This window comes from Anoplopoma fimbria, chromosome 17 (genome assembly GCF_027596085.1).
Source record: "Anoplopoma fimbria isolate UVic2021 breed Golden Eagle Sablefish chromosome 17, Afim_UVic_2022, whole genome shotgun sequence".
Taxonomy (NCBI): Eukaryota; Metazoa; Chordata; class Actinopteri; order Perciformes; family Anoplopomatidae; genus Anoplopoma; species Anoplopoma fimbria.
In genome coordinates, this window is record NC_072465.1 from 20,536,697 (window position 1) to 20,553,842 (window position 17,146).

Sequence of the window (17,146 nt, forward strand, 5' to 3'; positions counted from 1 at the left end):
ACGTCTGTTTGTGTGTGTGTTGGACCATCCGAATGTACAGTATGTATTGACCTGAATACTGAGACAACACCATATGGATCGACTCGCCAAGACACTCAAAAGACCTAAGGCCTAATCCCTGCTGGCTAAATTGATTGGTCTGGGATCCCATTTAAAACTGAGTGAAATTAACAGTTGTTTTTTCATAATAGTAATAAGTTAGACTATTAGATTGTCCTTGCATAACAGTGGTCCTCTATAAAAACAAAGTATTTTAGGTCAGAGCGGGCAGTGTCATCTATTATCCTGAGGGAATCCTGATATTTATGTTAATTTGTGAAGGAAGCTGTAGTTTGTTTATCATCGTTATGATGCTGCTTAAAGTAAAAAAACCTACATTGAAACCGTTTATCATGATACAAGAGAGTAAATATTGCAAGATGAACTTATCAGTTTGTTGTTTAAATACATGCGTAGTGTTGTTGATAATGTAATGTTTCGGTGACTGATTTATTTGTGCAGAATTATGAAAACCATGCGATATGATTTTACAGTTAATGTTAGTTATTGCTGCAGATTAGTTGATGATGAATATGTACAATGTTCTGTACATTGATCCTGTATTATAGAGATTACGGGTCTTTACCTCCACTTTTAACTGTCTCATCAGTATTACAGCCCTGTGATGTATTCATCGCATATATATATATATATATGCACAGTATGTAACATATTCGTCATAATCCATTTCATGCTCAATGCTTCGGGATTAAACAAGTCGGTTTTGGATCTTCTTCGAGGCTGTGGCGAACAGGCTTTACATAACGGCCGGGTACCAGATGGCAGTCAGTCAGCCAGAACTCGTGGTTGGCTCTGCCATCTTTACCCCCTTGTCTCTCTGTGGACTGACAGTTGACCCAACATGTGCCATGTCTGCATGGCAGAGAAGAAAAACAGGCATTTCTAACATGACTACAAGCAAAACGTTGCTGTTAACTAGGGAGAAATCTCAAAGTTTAATGTGCAAGCTTTTGAACTAGACATGCACTGTATTGCTGTTACATCTTTATAGGAAACAAGACATGAGGCAAGACTTCTCTAAACTGTGTTTGAAACCCATTTAAATGTGGAAGTGTCTCATAGTTGACTCTTGTGTAATAATCATTCCCTGAGCAAGGTGAATGAGACGGGTTCAGTTAAACCTGAGTTTCCAAGGCGTCAAGGCCTGTTGGAAACAAAAGTGAGCTTATGAATGTATTTAGTGGCAGTGCGTTCAGTAACAGCTGTTTGTAGCATTGCTTATAAAAACGGCAACCATGCAATCCAACAGTTGGTGTTGCTATTCGTAGATGCAAAGAAGTGAGAGATGGAGTCTTGTCGCATAGCAGTGGAAAAGACTGTGGATTATTTAGTAAAGATCTGTAATGATGGAGACATTCTGAGAAAGATGTTTCAAAGTACCGTGTTTTAGGACCTCTAGAGAACCCAGTCATACATGCACACACACACACATAAGATGAAAGTTGAATAATACAAAACTTGCAGCATAAGTCTTCAAAAAATGTGTCAGTCGTACTCTGTTTTAGACACTCTGCAGCACACACTTACGCACACAGACACACACAACAAACAAGGTTTAGGCTTTTAGGATTGTCAGACAAAGTGTTGCCCTGATAATCTCGTTGTGGGTGTGAAGTTCATTTTTGGAAGATAACTGTATCCAAGCCTCTCGTTCAGTCATCCATTCAATCCCCCTCCAGCGAAGCCCAAATCCCTCCAGCACCTGTCATTCACTCAGTTTGGCATCACTGGCAGTCTGTTGGCCCGAGACTCACTGTCAGACCCACACAGCTGTGTTGTAGTCAAACAAGGGCTGCATTTTCTCCAGACCAGTCTCTGGCTGTCTCCTGTCTAAATAAATCCCAGCAAATGGCTGCTGGTGGACCAGGGGGAAGTGGTGTTGGTGGTTCCTCTCTGCTTCAGCTAGATGAGAACACGGCCGGCCTTTTCCCTGCTGTCCATTTGCCCAGAAGGGCAGGTAGAAGCTGCCTTTTGAACTTTTGGGAGCCACTTTCTTTGGCCTTTTGAAGAGGTCTCCCTCTTGCAGCTCGGGAGCCATCCAGCCGGGCCTCTCCTTGAGCAGCTTGTCCCGGTCGGGTCGGACGCTGCGCAGGAACTTCTTGAAGATGTTTGTGGTTAACGAGAACTTCCTGCAGATCTCCTGCGAGCGGCTGAGGCGGAGAGGGTGAGCCGGGGTGTCCGGTCTGTCCGCCCCTCCGTCCGCTATCCTCTCCTCTCTCCTCTTCCTCATCTCCTCTTCTTCCCCCTCTTCCCTCTCCACCTCGGGCAGGTCCAGCCAGTTGCCCACGAGGTCGGCAAAGACGTTGTCGCCCAGCACTAAGGGCTGACGGTTGCGGCTGCGACTCATGAGCGAAGAAGTCCAGTCGCTGGCATCATCTGCGCTGTCCTGGGAGTAGTCGCTGTCCAATGAAGGGCCTTCTCTGGAGAGGCTGTACAGGATCCCAGGCAGGTCCACCGCCTTAGCATGACGGGGAGCCTGTGGCTGAGTGTAGGGCTCCGGTGGAGGGTTTCCCACCATTGGTCCGTAGAAATCCACCTGCGGGGCACAGTATCCTGACCACCTCTTGGGTATAGACTCGAGGTCATTCTCGCTTCTTGCGCTTCGTGCGCTTCTTTCACTTTCCTCGCTCTCACTCTCGAGGCTGGACGCTGATGAAGACGAGGTTCCCAGGCTGCTTCTGTTTCGAGACAGGATCCTGTCATCTTGGCTGAAGGTGTTTCTGCTCTCCAGAGACGGCCTTGGACTCGGCCTCGGACTCGGCCTCGGACTCGGCTTTAGGCTCGGCCGGGGCTCCTCGTGCATGGTCTGATTAAAGCAGGAAGCCGCTGTAGATGATGCTTCAGGAGGCGCTGGATTTGGGAGACCTCGGTTAATGGCCCGACCTGAAACGTCAAGGTTTTCTAGCGCTGTCTGAACCTGAAGGAGCTTGAGTTCCTGTAGGGCTCCCATCATTGAATTCATCTGAGCGTGGAGGCCATCTCCGGCTTCTTTCATACAAAGCTGGAGGGTGACAGAGAGATAAAGAGATGATTAGAGACAAAAATATAAATGTCTAGTTCGTTTTAAAAACTAAAGACCTTGTGGAGGTCGTCAATTCATTCCTTTAGCTCCTCAGCCTCCTGCAGGACACATCTCATCCATCAAAGACTGATTTCCTCACTGTACCCCCTTTTGTTCATCATTCATCTCAGCACCAGCAAAAATCCAATTACACACCATCAACTGGCAGTAACAAAGGCATTAAATATATGTATTCATGAATAAATATCACAGTAATAACCCTGCTGTTTTTCTCTGTGTGGGTTAGACTCTTCTCTTGTGTGTTTCAGGCTGTGCACCTTGTTTAATTATGGGTCATGTGACCTAGTTTTGGATAACAGGCCAGGGTCCCATATGGCCTTGGTACAAGACGGGATCCAACCAACGACAGCTGTAAAACAGACTAGCTTTCCATTGTTTCCTCAGACTTATACTCTTTTCTATCTCCATTTTCCATCCATTTACTTTTAATCCATATTTGCTCTTTGCTCCGGGCTCTTTGTCTTCACTCTTACTTCCTTCTGTGCAGCAGTGATACACTCTGCTTTTATCCTCCTCCTCCTCCTCTCTTCTACTGCTCACTTCTGTTTCAGAGCCCATGTCATGTGATCCTAGTCTAATCGTCTTCTCCTAAAGGCAGACAGAACGCCCATCCTGACGTGTGTCTGAACTTGTAATCTTGAATCATTTGACCCAGACCTTTGAATCATTCTCTTGATATTACAACAGGTTTTTTCTTCCTCTAAGAACATGCTCACATTGGCAAATTAAAACCACTGATTAAAGACCTAACCTGCCAGGAGCCTCCTTTCTTTAAGAAAATAAAAAACATCTGAGGGAAGATAAGAGGAGAAATGCAAGGAGTTTTGAAAAACATGCCAGAGTTTGTGGGAAAAGGTTGGTTCGGAACACCTACTGTAGAAAACAGTGATCAACTCTTCTTATCCCTATAAACCAACTTGTTGCTTAAACTGCAACAACATAGATAACCGTCAACTAAACATTTGCAGCTTATTTCACCCAAAACAGTCCTCTCTCATAAGACTGTACAGCTACTTAAATTAGTACTAAAATATGGAATATCTGAAAATAAAAAAACAAGAATTTGCAGGAGTCATTCTATAAAATAAATACTATAAATCTTCAGAAATCAAAACCTACACCTTACCTTCTATAAACTGTCACAAAGCAGGAAGTGTAGATATCCCTGTCTGACTCTGTTGTTGTTAGACTTCACCTCTGCCAGCCTTTCACTGTCTCTCACCTTTCAAACCGATCTGTCTGACGGCCCCTATATGTATCTCTCTCCAATCGGGGGGACACCACTGGGCGTGTAAGCCAATCAGCGTTGCCCGTCTAGACCGTAATCCCCAAACGGTGGGGGGGGGGGGTCACTCAGGCGGAAACTGACTGACAATGAGAGGAGCAGGAGGGGAGGCTGTGAGTGAGAGGGATGGTGAGAGTCAGCAGCATGAGTAGGGATGGGAGGGGGTAGTGTGTGTGATGGGGAGGGATTCATCGCCATATGTTTAGATGTCGAAGGGAAAACTGTTGATGGATTTAATTATGGATGACACCATAAGAACACATGGGGGGGGTGTAATATCACCAGGCTGTGATACTTAATCTTGAGGGAGCAGAGACTGTGTCGACCCCCAGGGTGGGAAAAGTCTCTGCGTTGGACAACTGACAGTACAGCATCATAAACAAAGCAACTTATAAGCACCGTGAGAGAAGGAACTGTTGCAGTATGATACTTTTCTGGGAAAACAGACAAATGTAATTGCTTACAAAAATTATTGGTTTATATTTAGATTCAAGAGAAAAGCGAAAACCCCAAAACTTATTAAACTACAAATATGTATAAAATACATGTATTATAAAATCTAATACATTGAATTTTATAGTGAAATGTTGACTTTTCTTTGGAGATTGTAATGTTAGTTTGTCTGTCGGTTGGCCCGTCCAAGACTTTGGTTCAGACTAAAATATCTCAACAACCATTGTATGGAATGCCATTAAAGGTTGCACAGTCATTCAAGATCTCCAGAGGATGAAGTTTACGGACTTTGGTGATCCCCTGACTTTTCCTTTAGTACCTCTTAGAGGTTGACATTTGTGTTTTTTGGTGAAAAAACATTTATGCCCCTTTTGAAAATGATTGATTACCACTTAAGTAATCAAGCGCCATCTTCAGGTCTGTTTAATTTGTCCAATACTTTGGTTTATGACCAAACCTGCAAAACTAATGGAATGCACATGAGCCTCAGCTGTACTTAGCTGTGTGTTTAGTGCTAATTATAAAATGCTTACACGCTAAACTAAGAAGGACGTACACTGAGTTCTTAATCGCATACTTTTTCTTTTTACTTTTAGTAAATACTGCAGCTGCCCTTGCAATGAACATTGCACTATGCATTCAATCATAACACTGCATCTTGGACTTTGACCCTCTTGCTCATATAGGGTCAAAGTTCAGCTGCACAGAGGATCTTGGGGCAAAAAAGCCAGAAAAGCATGCTGGCTTGCAAACTGAAAAAATCTGTTTTTTCTGGCCCACTAAATGGTATGGTAGTATGGGTATTGGAACGCACAGATAGTTGGACATAGTCAACATTATGCCACTTATATTATATATAAAATATTATTCATTTTATAAATCATTAGACTATTATGCTGATTATTTAATTGACTATTATCATTTAATCTATAAAAGGGAATTGTTTAAAGCCAAAAGAATTATATAACACAGAGAAATATTTAATTTGCAAAGCTCGTACTAGAGAATATTTGTCCTTTGCCCTTGATACATTACTTAATTGTTCATCAGAATTGGTGTCAATTTATTTTCGGTTTATCGATTCTCACATGGTCTGAACCTTGACACTTATCCAATACCCTGCTACATTAACATTAAACCTCTGGGTTAAAACGCTCTGCTCCGCACTAACATATGGCTGAGTAGGTACACGGGGGCGTTAACAGCCTCTGAGATCGGATAATAAGCCTATCAATGCACATGCTGGGAACAAAAGCCTTTGAGCTTCCCGTTGCATCGCTAAATTAGGCAGCGAAGGTTCATGTAATTAGCACAATCAGGTTGTCTCTTGTCTTTGTGCCTTCCACATATGGCTGACTGCAGTAGCTGTAATTGGCTGTGTCCTGGGAGAGGCTGGTGGAGAGCACATAATTACGGTTTACTTTCCTCCACATCAAAGGTCAACAAGTCTGAAGACAAGATGACGTGCGGAATTATGTATTGTCGTTCCATCCTCAGAGGCAGACATGCGGCTTCAATGAAGTTTATGCAGGGATCAGCTGAAGGGATTACGGCACTCTGAGCTGCTGGTGAAATCTGGACCACTTAAATGTATCTGTTTTTGAAATATTATCCGCCGTCGGAAAGGGCCTCACCTGTTTGCACACGCTAACCAAAAACACCTTAATTCAACACTCACATGTGACATTCCCATTATCCCCCAAAAGGCAGACGTTCCCCTGGTTATTTAGTACACACTGAGTTGTTTACTGGCATTTCTATTCTGAGGCTACATTAATAATTCATATTGTGCCCTGCGGAACAAACAAAAGAACAGTAGTAGACAAAACCTTATTATTCCACCTTTACCGTACTAACTAACTCCAGGCACTCCACCTCTGCCATTTCAAGGCTGAACTTTGTGGCCCAAATATGTCAGCCTTTTCAACCTTCATTCTTCCATCTGCTTGGGATGCGAATAGTGACTTTGAAATAACATCCCGCGGCGGTTCCTAGTCTAAATGCGGATGTTGATGTCATGAGATGTGTCACTTCTACAATGTGTGAATCAACTCAGGACCTCATTAGGACAAAGAAGGATTCAGACCTGAAAGGACCTACACGAGCACCTTGAGGTCTTACCCAGAATAAAATGGTAAGACATAAAAAAAAGTCTGTCTAATCTAATTGAATAAGAGAACTGGGATGAAATTAGGGCTGCAGGAAATGTCTGCACTGCCCAGAAACACTGACATCAATTACCCAGTCTTGTTAAGTTTAGTTAAATCTTCTCTTTGAACTTAAGCCTCCAAACTACTTCAGCAATTTCAATTATGTGTCTCTCTGCGTGTGGTTCTAAAGATCATTTTTTTAAAAAGCAAACCAAGTGAAAACCAGCTGAATGGATGAAAGAAAGACAGACTGGATGTCCAGATTCTCCCCCTTCCTCCCCCACTCCTACTTCTTTGGCTGCAGCGATACCAGCCAACCAGACATAATTGGCAATTACAGACTAAATGCTTCAAAGTGTAAGAACAATGGCTGGCATTCTTGAATTAATGTTGAATAGAGGCTTATTATAAAGTTCTGGCTATTTTAATCTAAAAAAGAAAATTGATTGGTGCTTCTTTATTTAATGTTCTCACGTCAAGGGTCCATACCGGGGAGATGCTTTCATAAACCATTCAATATGCATGCAAGTGAATTAAGTACCACAAAGTATAAATAAATCAATGCTCCTCCTCTGCTGAGACAGAGCTCCCTTCCTTCATTGCATCTTTTAATATTACCTCCCTCAGTTATGAAGAGAAAAATACATTCACTGTGCAAACACACTGAGCTCACACATCCACACATGTCCAAACATGCCTGGCTTGAATGAAGTCAGTGTCTTTAATGAGGCATGCATGTGTGTGCTGGCATGTTGCGTTCTCTGGTATACATTAAGTGTATTGTTAGGCTAGAAATAAAAACACAAACCAGAACTCAAAAACAAAGCAGCGCTCTATTCCGGCTGTGAAATACGAGCTATTCACTGTTGTTGTTTATCTGTTATTGGCTGGAGGGGGGAGGAAATAGTGAAGCCAAGGTTATCGGACCGAAAAAGGTCTTCCTGTTTAGAAGGAGCTGGCCAGAAGCAGCAGCAGCTAGTGTACTCCACCCTCCCTCCACCTCCACCCCTAATTAAAAATGAATGGTGGGCTGTGTGGGTGAAGGACAGGAATGGGGTCTCTGTCCTGGGGGATACAGAGAGGGTCTCTGTGACTGAGCCGCTGGACACGCCACAAACCGCTGTGGACAGCCCCGATGTCGCAATCAAGAGGGCAATAAAGCTGTAGAGCATTCACTGAAATAAATAAATTACTGTGCACAGCGCACTGAATGCCTCTTTGACGAAAAAAAAAGGTTTCATGGTGACTCTGTTTGGACCAAATGTCCTCAGGGTCATGTTCAGGGGAGGAAGAAGTGTGAATAATGTTCAACAAAGAGTATGGGGTCACAAATACATTTAGTATGATGGCATGACAAATCGGATGTTAAGTATAGACCTCCACATTTGTTATATTTAATATGGTGATATGCTACGCTATCATGTCTCGCTATACGTATATAAAGAGTCCTCACACAAGCCAAGACTTTGAAGGATTAGTTCACCTAAATAAGAAAAATTTAAAATCTAACCTACTTCAGTGGTATCAAGCCTGGCAAATATTTTTTGAGTTTCATTAGAGCGGATTTTGAGATATTTGTCTCTCAGATTTATGCCCCCTACCAAAGTACAACTGAGGTAAATGGAATTACTTTGGTGGCTCTTATGGTCCTAAAAAATCAATTAACAAATTCAACAGCAACCACTCTTTTCAGAAACAGCTGCTGCAGTTACTCTGGATAATCGGAGACTGTACTCCCAAGAAAAATGACAGCACCTGTTGTCTGTGCAACTGCCTAGCTACAGCGTCTTTGTAAAACATACAAAGCCCCTTTAGTGGCTGCGTGCATCACTGTATGTCACCTAAATGACAAAGACACGGGAGGCCATTTCCAGCCTGTTACAATGTTGAGCCATTTTTGGTTTCTTTTAAACATGACCATAATCTTTAAATGTTATTGAAAGTTTTTTTTAAGATTCCCAAATCTCAATTTTGTGCCTTACGTTGAGTTATTTTAACCAAAAGCGCAATCTTTTACTCACCTTAACTAATTTATTTTTATGCCAAAACCTTCGCCATCATTCTAAACATTCTGGGATTGAGTTGGCTAATTCCTTATCAATGCTTAAATCTAACCAAACTTTAAGGGTCAGGGTCATACGTGTAATTTTTGTCAAGAACGCTTACATCATTACGTCATTTTTAAAAGCAAGGGTTGGATAGTCTTTAGACCTCACTGTGAACAAATTCCCTTTTCTAAACAGAGTTCTGTGGGTTAAACAATGAGAACACTGTTTCTGAAAACAGATGATGCTCATGCATTAGTTTAAAAATGTAACTTCAACTCTGTGAGCAACACAAATAACATTGCATAGCATCAAAAATTGGGAAGACATATATCCTTAAAGCTTGGCAAATAAAACCCAAACAGTTAGCAAAAGGTAAAAGGACATGGAGAATTGGGTGAACTGTCCCTTTTTTAAAAAGGAATCTCTTCAAACCAAATGTATCATTACTTCTCTGACTCCCTGACAGCCTGTTCAGAGACGGGAGGTGGTTTAACAACTTGTTTCCTGCCACAGCCCATTAAGGACATCACAAAAACATTACTGCTGTTGGAGACACAGGATGATTAGGGTCTGTATCATCATCTTTGGCAGTCAGAAGATATTTGGGAAAAGATCTGGGACCCAAATTTGTTGTCTTGGCTGAAAATCCTCAGTGGAACCAATAATTGTTGGATAGATCTTTGATAGCGCAGCCGTTGACGTCAGCACCTTGTATGTGGGCAGTGAAAGTGCACGACCAGCTCTTCAGCCCACAGTTGTATCATCAAGTGTGATGTTAATTTTGGAGAGACTCCAGATCTGGCCCCCTCTTAGTCTAAGATCAAAAGCTTTCATGATGAGTGGCATTATAATAATGCATCATTTAAAGCTCATTAAGTGAAGTGATTTATGGGGGGTGAATAGGCCTTCATAGGCTTTAATGCATTTTGTTATCAAACTCATACATACATTTGTTATGAACTATGGGAGTAAATGGGCCTCTTTAAAAGACTTAAAAGCTGCATGCATTAATATTGTTTTAATAAACAATGGATCAAATGACCATGTGTGATGTATTGATGAACCCACCGAGAATTAACACCCAAATCTGCAGTTTACCTGAGCTCAACAGAGCGATCTAGCATCTTTTCAGCTCATCGTTTACGGCATGCAATGTTACTGTTTGAATCACTACAACTGTGTTATTTAATATTATTATCTGAATGTGTCAATATGCATCTGTATGATCTCATTTCCACCACAACAACTTTATACTGTGATTATTTGTCAATATTTGTTTTAAACTTGTTATGCTGCCCCCAAGTGGCCAGAAAATCAATCATGGCTGCTTTGATACTTTCTACAACACATCTTCCATTTGAGTAGCAGAACAATTCCGAAAAATCCAATTTCTTTTGGCCAGACAAAGCAATAACCTGCGACAAAATGTAATTTGAAGGCCCCAAAGACACAGGAACATGAGAGAGCCCTATATTGACCTAAACATCAGTCAGAGCAATACCCATGAGAAATAATCCGCTTTTATTTCTTCAAAAGCATAGTGATGAAGCAGGTTACGTGCCCACAGTCTCACTTTTCTAAAGGCCATCTCACACACAATGATCACCAATGCAAAACCCCACAGCTGCCACTTAGAGCTAGGCCAATTTTAGCTGAGGGGAAGGAAGGGCCGGTTGGAGAGCAGGAGCCACGAGGGAGCCACCAAACAAACGAGCTTAGAGTTAAACCGCTACACTTCTTTGTTTTGTGTGCAGTTTTCTGATCCCACACCCTAAAGGTAACAAAGAACGTTCAACTTTGAGGCACACATGCTTTCCAGACTACACTATACACACTTTTTTTTCTCAGATTTCATGACCTCATGCTTGCTGGCTTTGGTTTTGAATTCCAAGCTGACAGATATTTTTTGAAAAAGTGCCTTAGGTGTGTGAGGGATAAAGGAGTATGATACATTATGAAATCAGCTTCAGCAGAGATGACACCAAAAGGTTTGACTTATGCTTTAGTGTCTGAAATGCAGGTGTGAGCCCTGCATTTAGACAAGATGACTCAAAGACATGTCAGCATCTGTATCCTCGACTTTAAGTAGGCAGGAAGGGCTTATGTTTTTTTTTGCATGACTCTTTGTCTGTGTTGTGAATAATGAGTCATGCATGAGCTTAAAAATATGTCATTGTTAGCATTATATCCTCAGGATTTTCTTTGGAGCCTTGCAGTGCTTTTTATAGGAACAAACGGGAGCTAACAGCCTGTTGACAAACTCTGTTTTTAGGCTGTACAAAGATGAAAAATGATGAAACACTTGAACTGACTTGAAAACTAATCTGTCAGCTTTGAGTTTTAGCATCACTGGCATGTTGGATGTGGTCAGCAGTAAGGACAAATAGCCCCAGACCTCGTCGGGTCAAGGGTCAAATGTTCAAGCGTGACCTGACACTACCCCACACAGACTGCCCCCCCGACCCCTGACACAGTTTTCACACTTTCGTATGACACTCTTCTTCTTTTAGAGATGTGGGCGCATTGGGTTTCAGGCTGTCTACTATGGAGAACGCTCTTCACAGTTGTTCAAGTTACGTGACTTTTACACGGGCTTTGAATGCCATGCTTACTGTTCAATAATGTTTCAGATACTTCCAACTGAACTACAAGGTGAACCTTCAAAGGACCATACAAGTGTTTTACTTCAAGTTCCAGTTCCCTATTTACATCATGAATACTTCACAAACTTTAAAATGCATGTTGGACAGTTTTCGGTCTTTGGAAGTATTTTTGCACCAGTTCCTGGAAGCCATTACTGTCCAAGCTTTTCCATTTTCATAAATCAATTAGCAGACTCTTGAAACCTGCTTCCAGGCTTTTGAATCTCTGCCCACACTGTTTCAAAGAGGTTTGTTGATGTGCTTATTAATGGCTTCCGGTTTTTAAGATGGGTTTTTAAGAATAAGGACATCATTTTCTTGTGAACTCCGGGAAATATAGAGACAGAAAAATGGCCGTAAAAAGATGACAAGCATGGATGAAATCGACACATTCATTTCTGATTGGGGCAAGGCTAGGGTTAAATATCAATGCCTCTCAAACAGAGATAGCTAACATAAACACAGTCACACAGAATAATAAAATGAAATGAAATGGCAATTCAGTCTGACCATCAGGGTCATTGAAACCTTAATCATGCAGTAAATCCACTGAACAACATGTCTGCATTAATAATTGTCAAACTTATTGTGGCATGAGTTATGTGGTGCAGTCAAATTAATCCTCAATTAAGCTGCATTATCACGATGATATATCTTTGACAAAATGAACTGAGGCTTGATAATAAGTGTGATGGATTACACAACTCAAGGACATCTCAACAGCCTTCTAACTGATTTCATAGAGATGAATGGAACTCAATGGTTTACTGACACTGAAAATGTCTTAAACACCCCAGCTTGGTTTCGAAAAAATGGTTATCTGTGATTAAAGATGTATTTGCTTTGTAGTAAATGAACTACAAAAAAATCTAAACAACTACGTCACAGTCTTTGAAGCGTAGTCCCAAGTGATATTGAAGAACCACTCGACTCTGCAGCAGGTGTTAGTCGCTTGTTAGATGTTTGTGATCTCTGCGTTGCAGATGGAGCTGGTTTACCGCTCTCAAGTCGGCACTGGATGAAGATCCGTCACAGTGGAAAGAAAAGTGACAACCTTGGCATAGACACCCCTCGTTTTTCTGAACAACAGATTGCATCCCACATGGTCCTTTGCAGGGGGATCCTGCCTCGGCTTTTTAACCGGCATCTGCTCTCTGTACTCCTGTTTCAACCCCGGCACGGCGAGACACTTTTCCTATTATGTTACCAAACCGCGATATGGCAGCCATAACACAACATGTCCTCCTGGCATCAACATCTACTCCCATAAAATCTCAAGTGCCACTTCACAGACGTGTGGCTAATTTTGAGAAGCAAACTCAAAGAAGTCACAGAGCGGATCATGTTGCAAAACACGCAGCCATGCGAGGCTTTACTGCGGGCTGGTGGCTGGATTGAAGGAAAAAAAAAAGAAATCTGTGCCTGCTTTGAAGATGATTCCAAATGAAATCTGTGCCAGTTAAGGCTCCTTTGAAAATGGGTCTACAGTGTGTCACTGCCAAATGATTTGGGTGTGAGGGTGCAGCTTACAGATTTTGCTTTCATATTTCAAGGACAGGGGTAAGAGATAGCTCTCTAAATGTGCCACCATCAAACACATTTGTTTATTATGGGACAGGAGATGTGAGCATATTAAATAAGGGAGACTCACAAATTAATTTAGGGCATTATAAAGTGATGGAACTCACTGTGACTGCCAATTTCACTCCCTTCATCACAGTAGGACTGCCAGCAGTTGTTTATTTCGAGATTAATCAATTCTTTGCTGTGTGTTTAAAATGTCTGTTTTCTTCAGTTCAGAGATCTTTAAATATCTTGTTTCGTTCAATCAACATTCCAAAATCCAGAGATATTCAGTTTACAATGATATTAAAAGCAGCAACTCTTGGCATTTCTGCTTTAAAAGCAATTATTATTTTTTATCAAAACAGTTGCTGGATGATGCTGTCGATCGATTAATCGACTATTCACTAATCAACCCAGCTTTCAGTACATTGCAACTCAGAATTAAATATACTACGAATCTTAAAACTATTTATTTTGGGATCCATCTGACTAAGTCCTCTCCTTGAGAGAAGAGGGGAAACTGTCTTGGTCTCATTAAGCTTAACACATCTGTCCCAGATGCGCGGTCAGAGAGCAGGAGGATCTGTACACATGCCTCTGCTGTGCTCAAAGCTTTAAGCCTACACAGATTAACGCGATTTGGAGAAAAAAAGGGAAATACGCATGCACCCCCAACTGAATCTAAAAAAAACTAGAATATAAAAGAGATCTGTCCGGACACATAACATGCGAAGAAAGCTCCTCATCTGATGATATTTTGAATATTTAGTTTTAAGAAAAAGACATTTATATTTCCTGTTGGCGCCAATTTGAACATTTAAAATGCTACATGTGCAATCTAAACATTATAAAGTAGAACCACATCATAACATAGGACGGAACATACCAGTTCTTGCTTCAGTCGCCTCAGACACGAATCCATGTTTTTGCATTCTGGTTTGGAGAGCTGTTGTTCCATTTTTTTTAAATTATTTTTTTTAATACAAAAATGTGACTAGAAACGCTTCGCCAGTCTCCTCTCCAGCATGACTATGAGAGCTTCCTGCTGAGCAAGGAAATTAAAAACAATGTGCAATTGGAGATGCGCTAAAACCCTGCTGAGGAATGCGCGCACGGCTCGTGACTCCAATCCTGTGATATAAAAAAACAAACTACTGATGACGAAAATGCGTTTACTCCAAAAATGTTAATGAGGTCCTCCTTGTGTCTGCATCAAGAGACTCGGTCCGTGTGTGTGCGTCTCAGTGGCCGCTGCTTGGCTTCTGTCAGCCTGTGTGTGTGTGTGTGTGTGTGTGTGTGTGTGTGTGTGTGTGTGTGTGAGTTGCTCAGCACGTTTTTTCCCCTCTGCTATTTTCCCATTCAAGAGGAGCGCCTACGTTGCCCATCCAATTCCTCCAATGAGCGAGCCTCTCAGGACAGACTAAATCTCATTCAAACTAGGATCCGTCCTTTATTAAGGATGAGTAGCCTGGATGTGTCCACTGCAGCCTGTGATGATTGCACAGAAATATGAGACTGAAACATCTGGAAATATTTGAATCAAGGTTAAGAGATTCGATAGTTCGGGCAACTGAAAGAGCATAAAAAGTTAAACATCTCCATACCATAATACTTCCCGACCAGTGGAGTTGATTCTGTAGCCACTGTTTCAGCTCATTGGACTTAAGGAGGACATTTAAGGAGGATGTGTCTAAAAAGAAACCATATGTGTCATGAAAGAGCCACAGGGCCAGTTTCCTGGCCACCTTCACTGTGGTCGGAGAGGAAACACCTAAGCCACAGGCTTTTGTTGCGTGACCCGGATATAATGCTTTGTTAGCAAAGGGAAGGAAGAATTACATAAGCACAGAACCCACCTGGACGTTGTTTGTCAATCCCTCACTCACAATATAGATTTGACATTTATGAAAGCAGCACATGAAGTAAACATTCAATGCATCTCATCCAACCTGAAGTTGTCGAGGAAACGTTATGAGGGCTCTTTTACCTTTTTATGATTGTGCTGCTGAAAAGAAAAGGACAACTACAATGTTTACATTTAGGAAAATGTAATTTATTTTGTTTGGTCCCTAGCATTGGTGAATTCATAGAAAAGCTCATTATGCCAAGCAATGGCTGGATATTGCTTTTTTTTAAATCTTGTTTAGGGTTTTGATAGGATCGCTTCAGATTGGAGTCAAAATGTTGCCAATTTAAGACTATTTTACTCAGGCAAAGTTATTTTATGCCTGACAACTTTAACTCTTTTAGAATATTAATCTAATGCTTGAACAAATTCAAAAGATACCCAGCTCTATAGTCCCAAAATAGATGAGGGAGACACTATAATGTCCAGCCAATAGGGCTTCATATAATGCATCTCTTTCAGGATGAAATCCAAATAAGTCTTGCTGACTGTTCTTCCGTGTCCAGCGAAGATGTTAGCTGACAGTCTGGAAAATTAGTGCCCTCTGACGTTCTTCTGTCATCTGGAAGTTTTCATGTCCTGATGTTTGTGATGCATCAGAGAGAGAGAGATAAACAGCAAGAGGGAGAAATAGATTCAACTCAGATTCCAAAAGCAATGAATAAATCATCCTTTCATAACTTAAACTTCTGATACAGAGGAAGAGACTTGCATGTTTTATTCGATAAGACTTTATTGTCATGTCAGTACTTTGAATATTTAAAGAGTTCTCTGCTGTGTTCATACTGCAGATGTCTAACTCTTTCTGTTTGTTCAGTGTCTTTTATGACTGCAGCTTCTTTCTCTGTTTGTTTTATTAATAAATCAAAGAGAGTGCTACTTCCCACCCTTTGAATTTTTAAACCAACCAACCTACATATTCTCTGAATATTGCTTTTACTAACACAGTCACTCATCTATTGCCTTCACTAACACATTCACTAAAACATTAGTAATCACAGATCCGTGCAGAAATTAAATGTCTTATTTGCAGAAATAAAATCAGAGCATCTGAGTGTGAAGACCCTGTACTCTTATCTTTATCAGTCAGGAGTGAGAGGAAGACTCCTGGGTCTAATTTAACTTTCACCAAGCTGATTTGTGATACTGAACAATTTCATCCCAAATGTGACCTCCAACCTGCAGCTGCTTCTCCTGCATTAGTCCACTTCCTCCCAGCTGTCAGCATGCACACTTACTGGATAAGGAAAGATCACTCATCACTGGAACACACAGTCAGTAAATGCAGCAACAACTGTTTAACTGCATCTGCTGACTTATATATACTATATATATAAATACAGTGCACTGTTGTATTATCATATTATTTACATATATATATATTATGACTTGTGCTGTATTTTTACCATAGATGTCATTCCAACTCACACGCTGCCGTTTTGGTTGTAAACAGTCATTGAAGAGATTAAACCTAAACTATGTTAGTTGAACAATTAATTTACTTGTTTTGTCCAAGAATGTAAGTATCCTCTGCTATGAATCCATTTGGTTGCTTTGTAAATATCCCAAACAAGAGTTTGGGTTGTAAAACTTAAAGAAATGGTTTACTTTGCCACCACTAGTGCAAGTGGGTCCACATGCTGCGTTTTGTAATATGGGATGATTGCCACTCCCATTTATTTTGACAAAATCAAACAACATAAGTTCCAATAGTTAGCTGACGGTTAGAAAGAGCCCTGTAGGGTTTTTAAAGAGTTTATATGCAATTTGCAATTGACAATCTTTTGGGAATAGTGATGCTGCCACCGTTTACGATATGTGCGAAGGCAATGCATGCCAATTGCTTTCGTTAAGCAAGCCTTTGAGCGTTAGATTAAATTCCAAATCCGGAATTTTCACTTAGTTATATGTGAATCCCAAATCAATCAGAAATTTTTTTTAAAGTCTTTTTAGT

General features: G+C 41.1%; 1 protein-coding gene across 1 annotated transcript; it reads right to left on the reverse strand.

Moving 5' to 3' along the window:
- Positions 1–1,816: 1,816 nt before the first annotated feature.
- On the reverse strand, positions 1,817–14,244 carry inka2 (inka box actin regulator 2). The gene is made up of 2 exons (XM_054617892.1): positions 14,173–14,244; positions 1,817–3,061 (listed from the first exon to the last, which is right to left on the reverse strand). Exons 1-2 carry the CDS (start codon positions 14,242–14,244, stop codon positions 1,817–1,819), a joined length of 1,317 nt encoding a protein of 438 aa, XP_054473867.1.
- Positions 14,245–17,146: the final 2,902 nt, after the last annotated feature.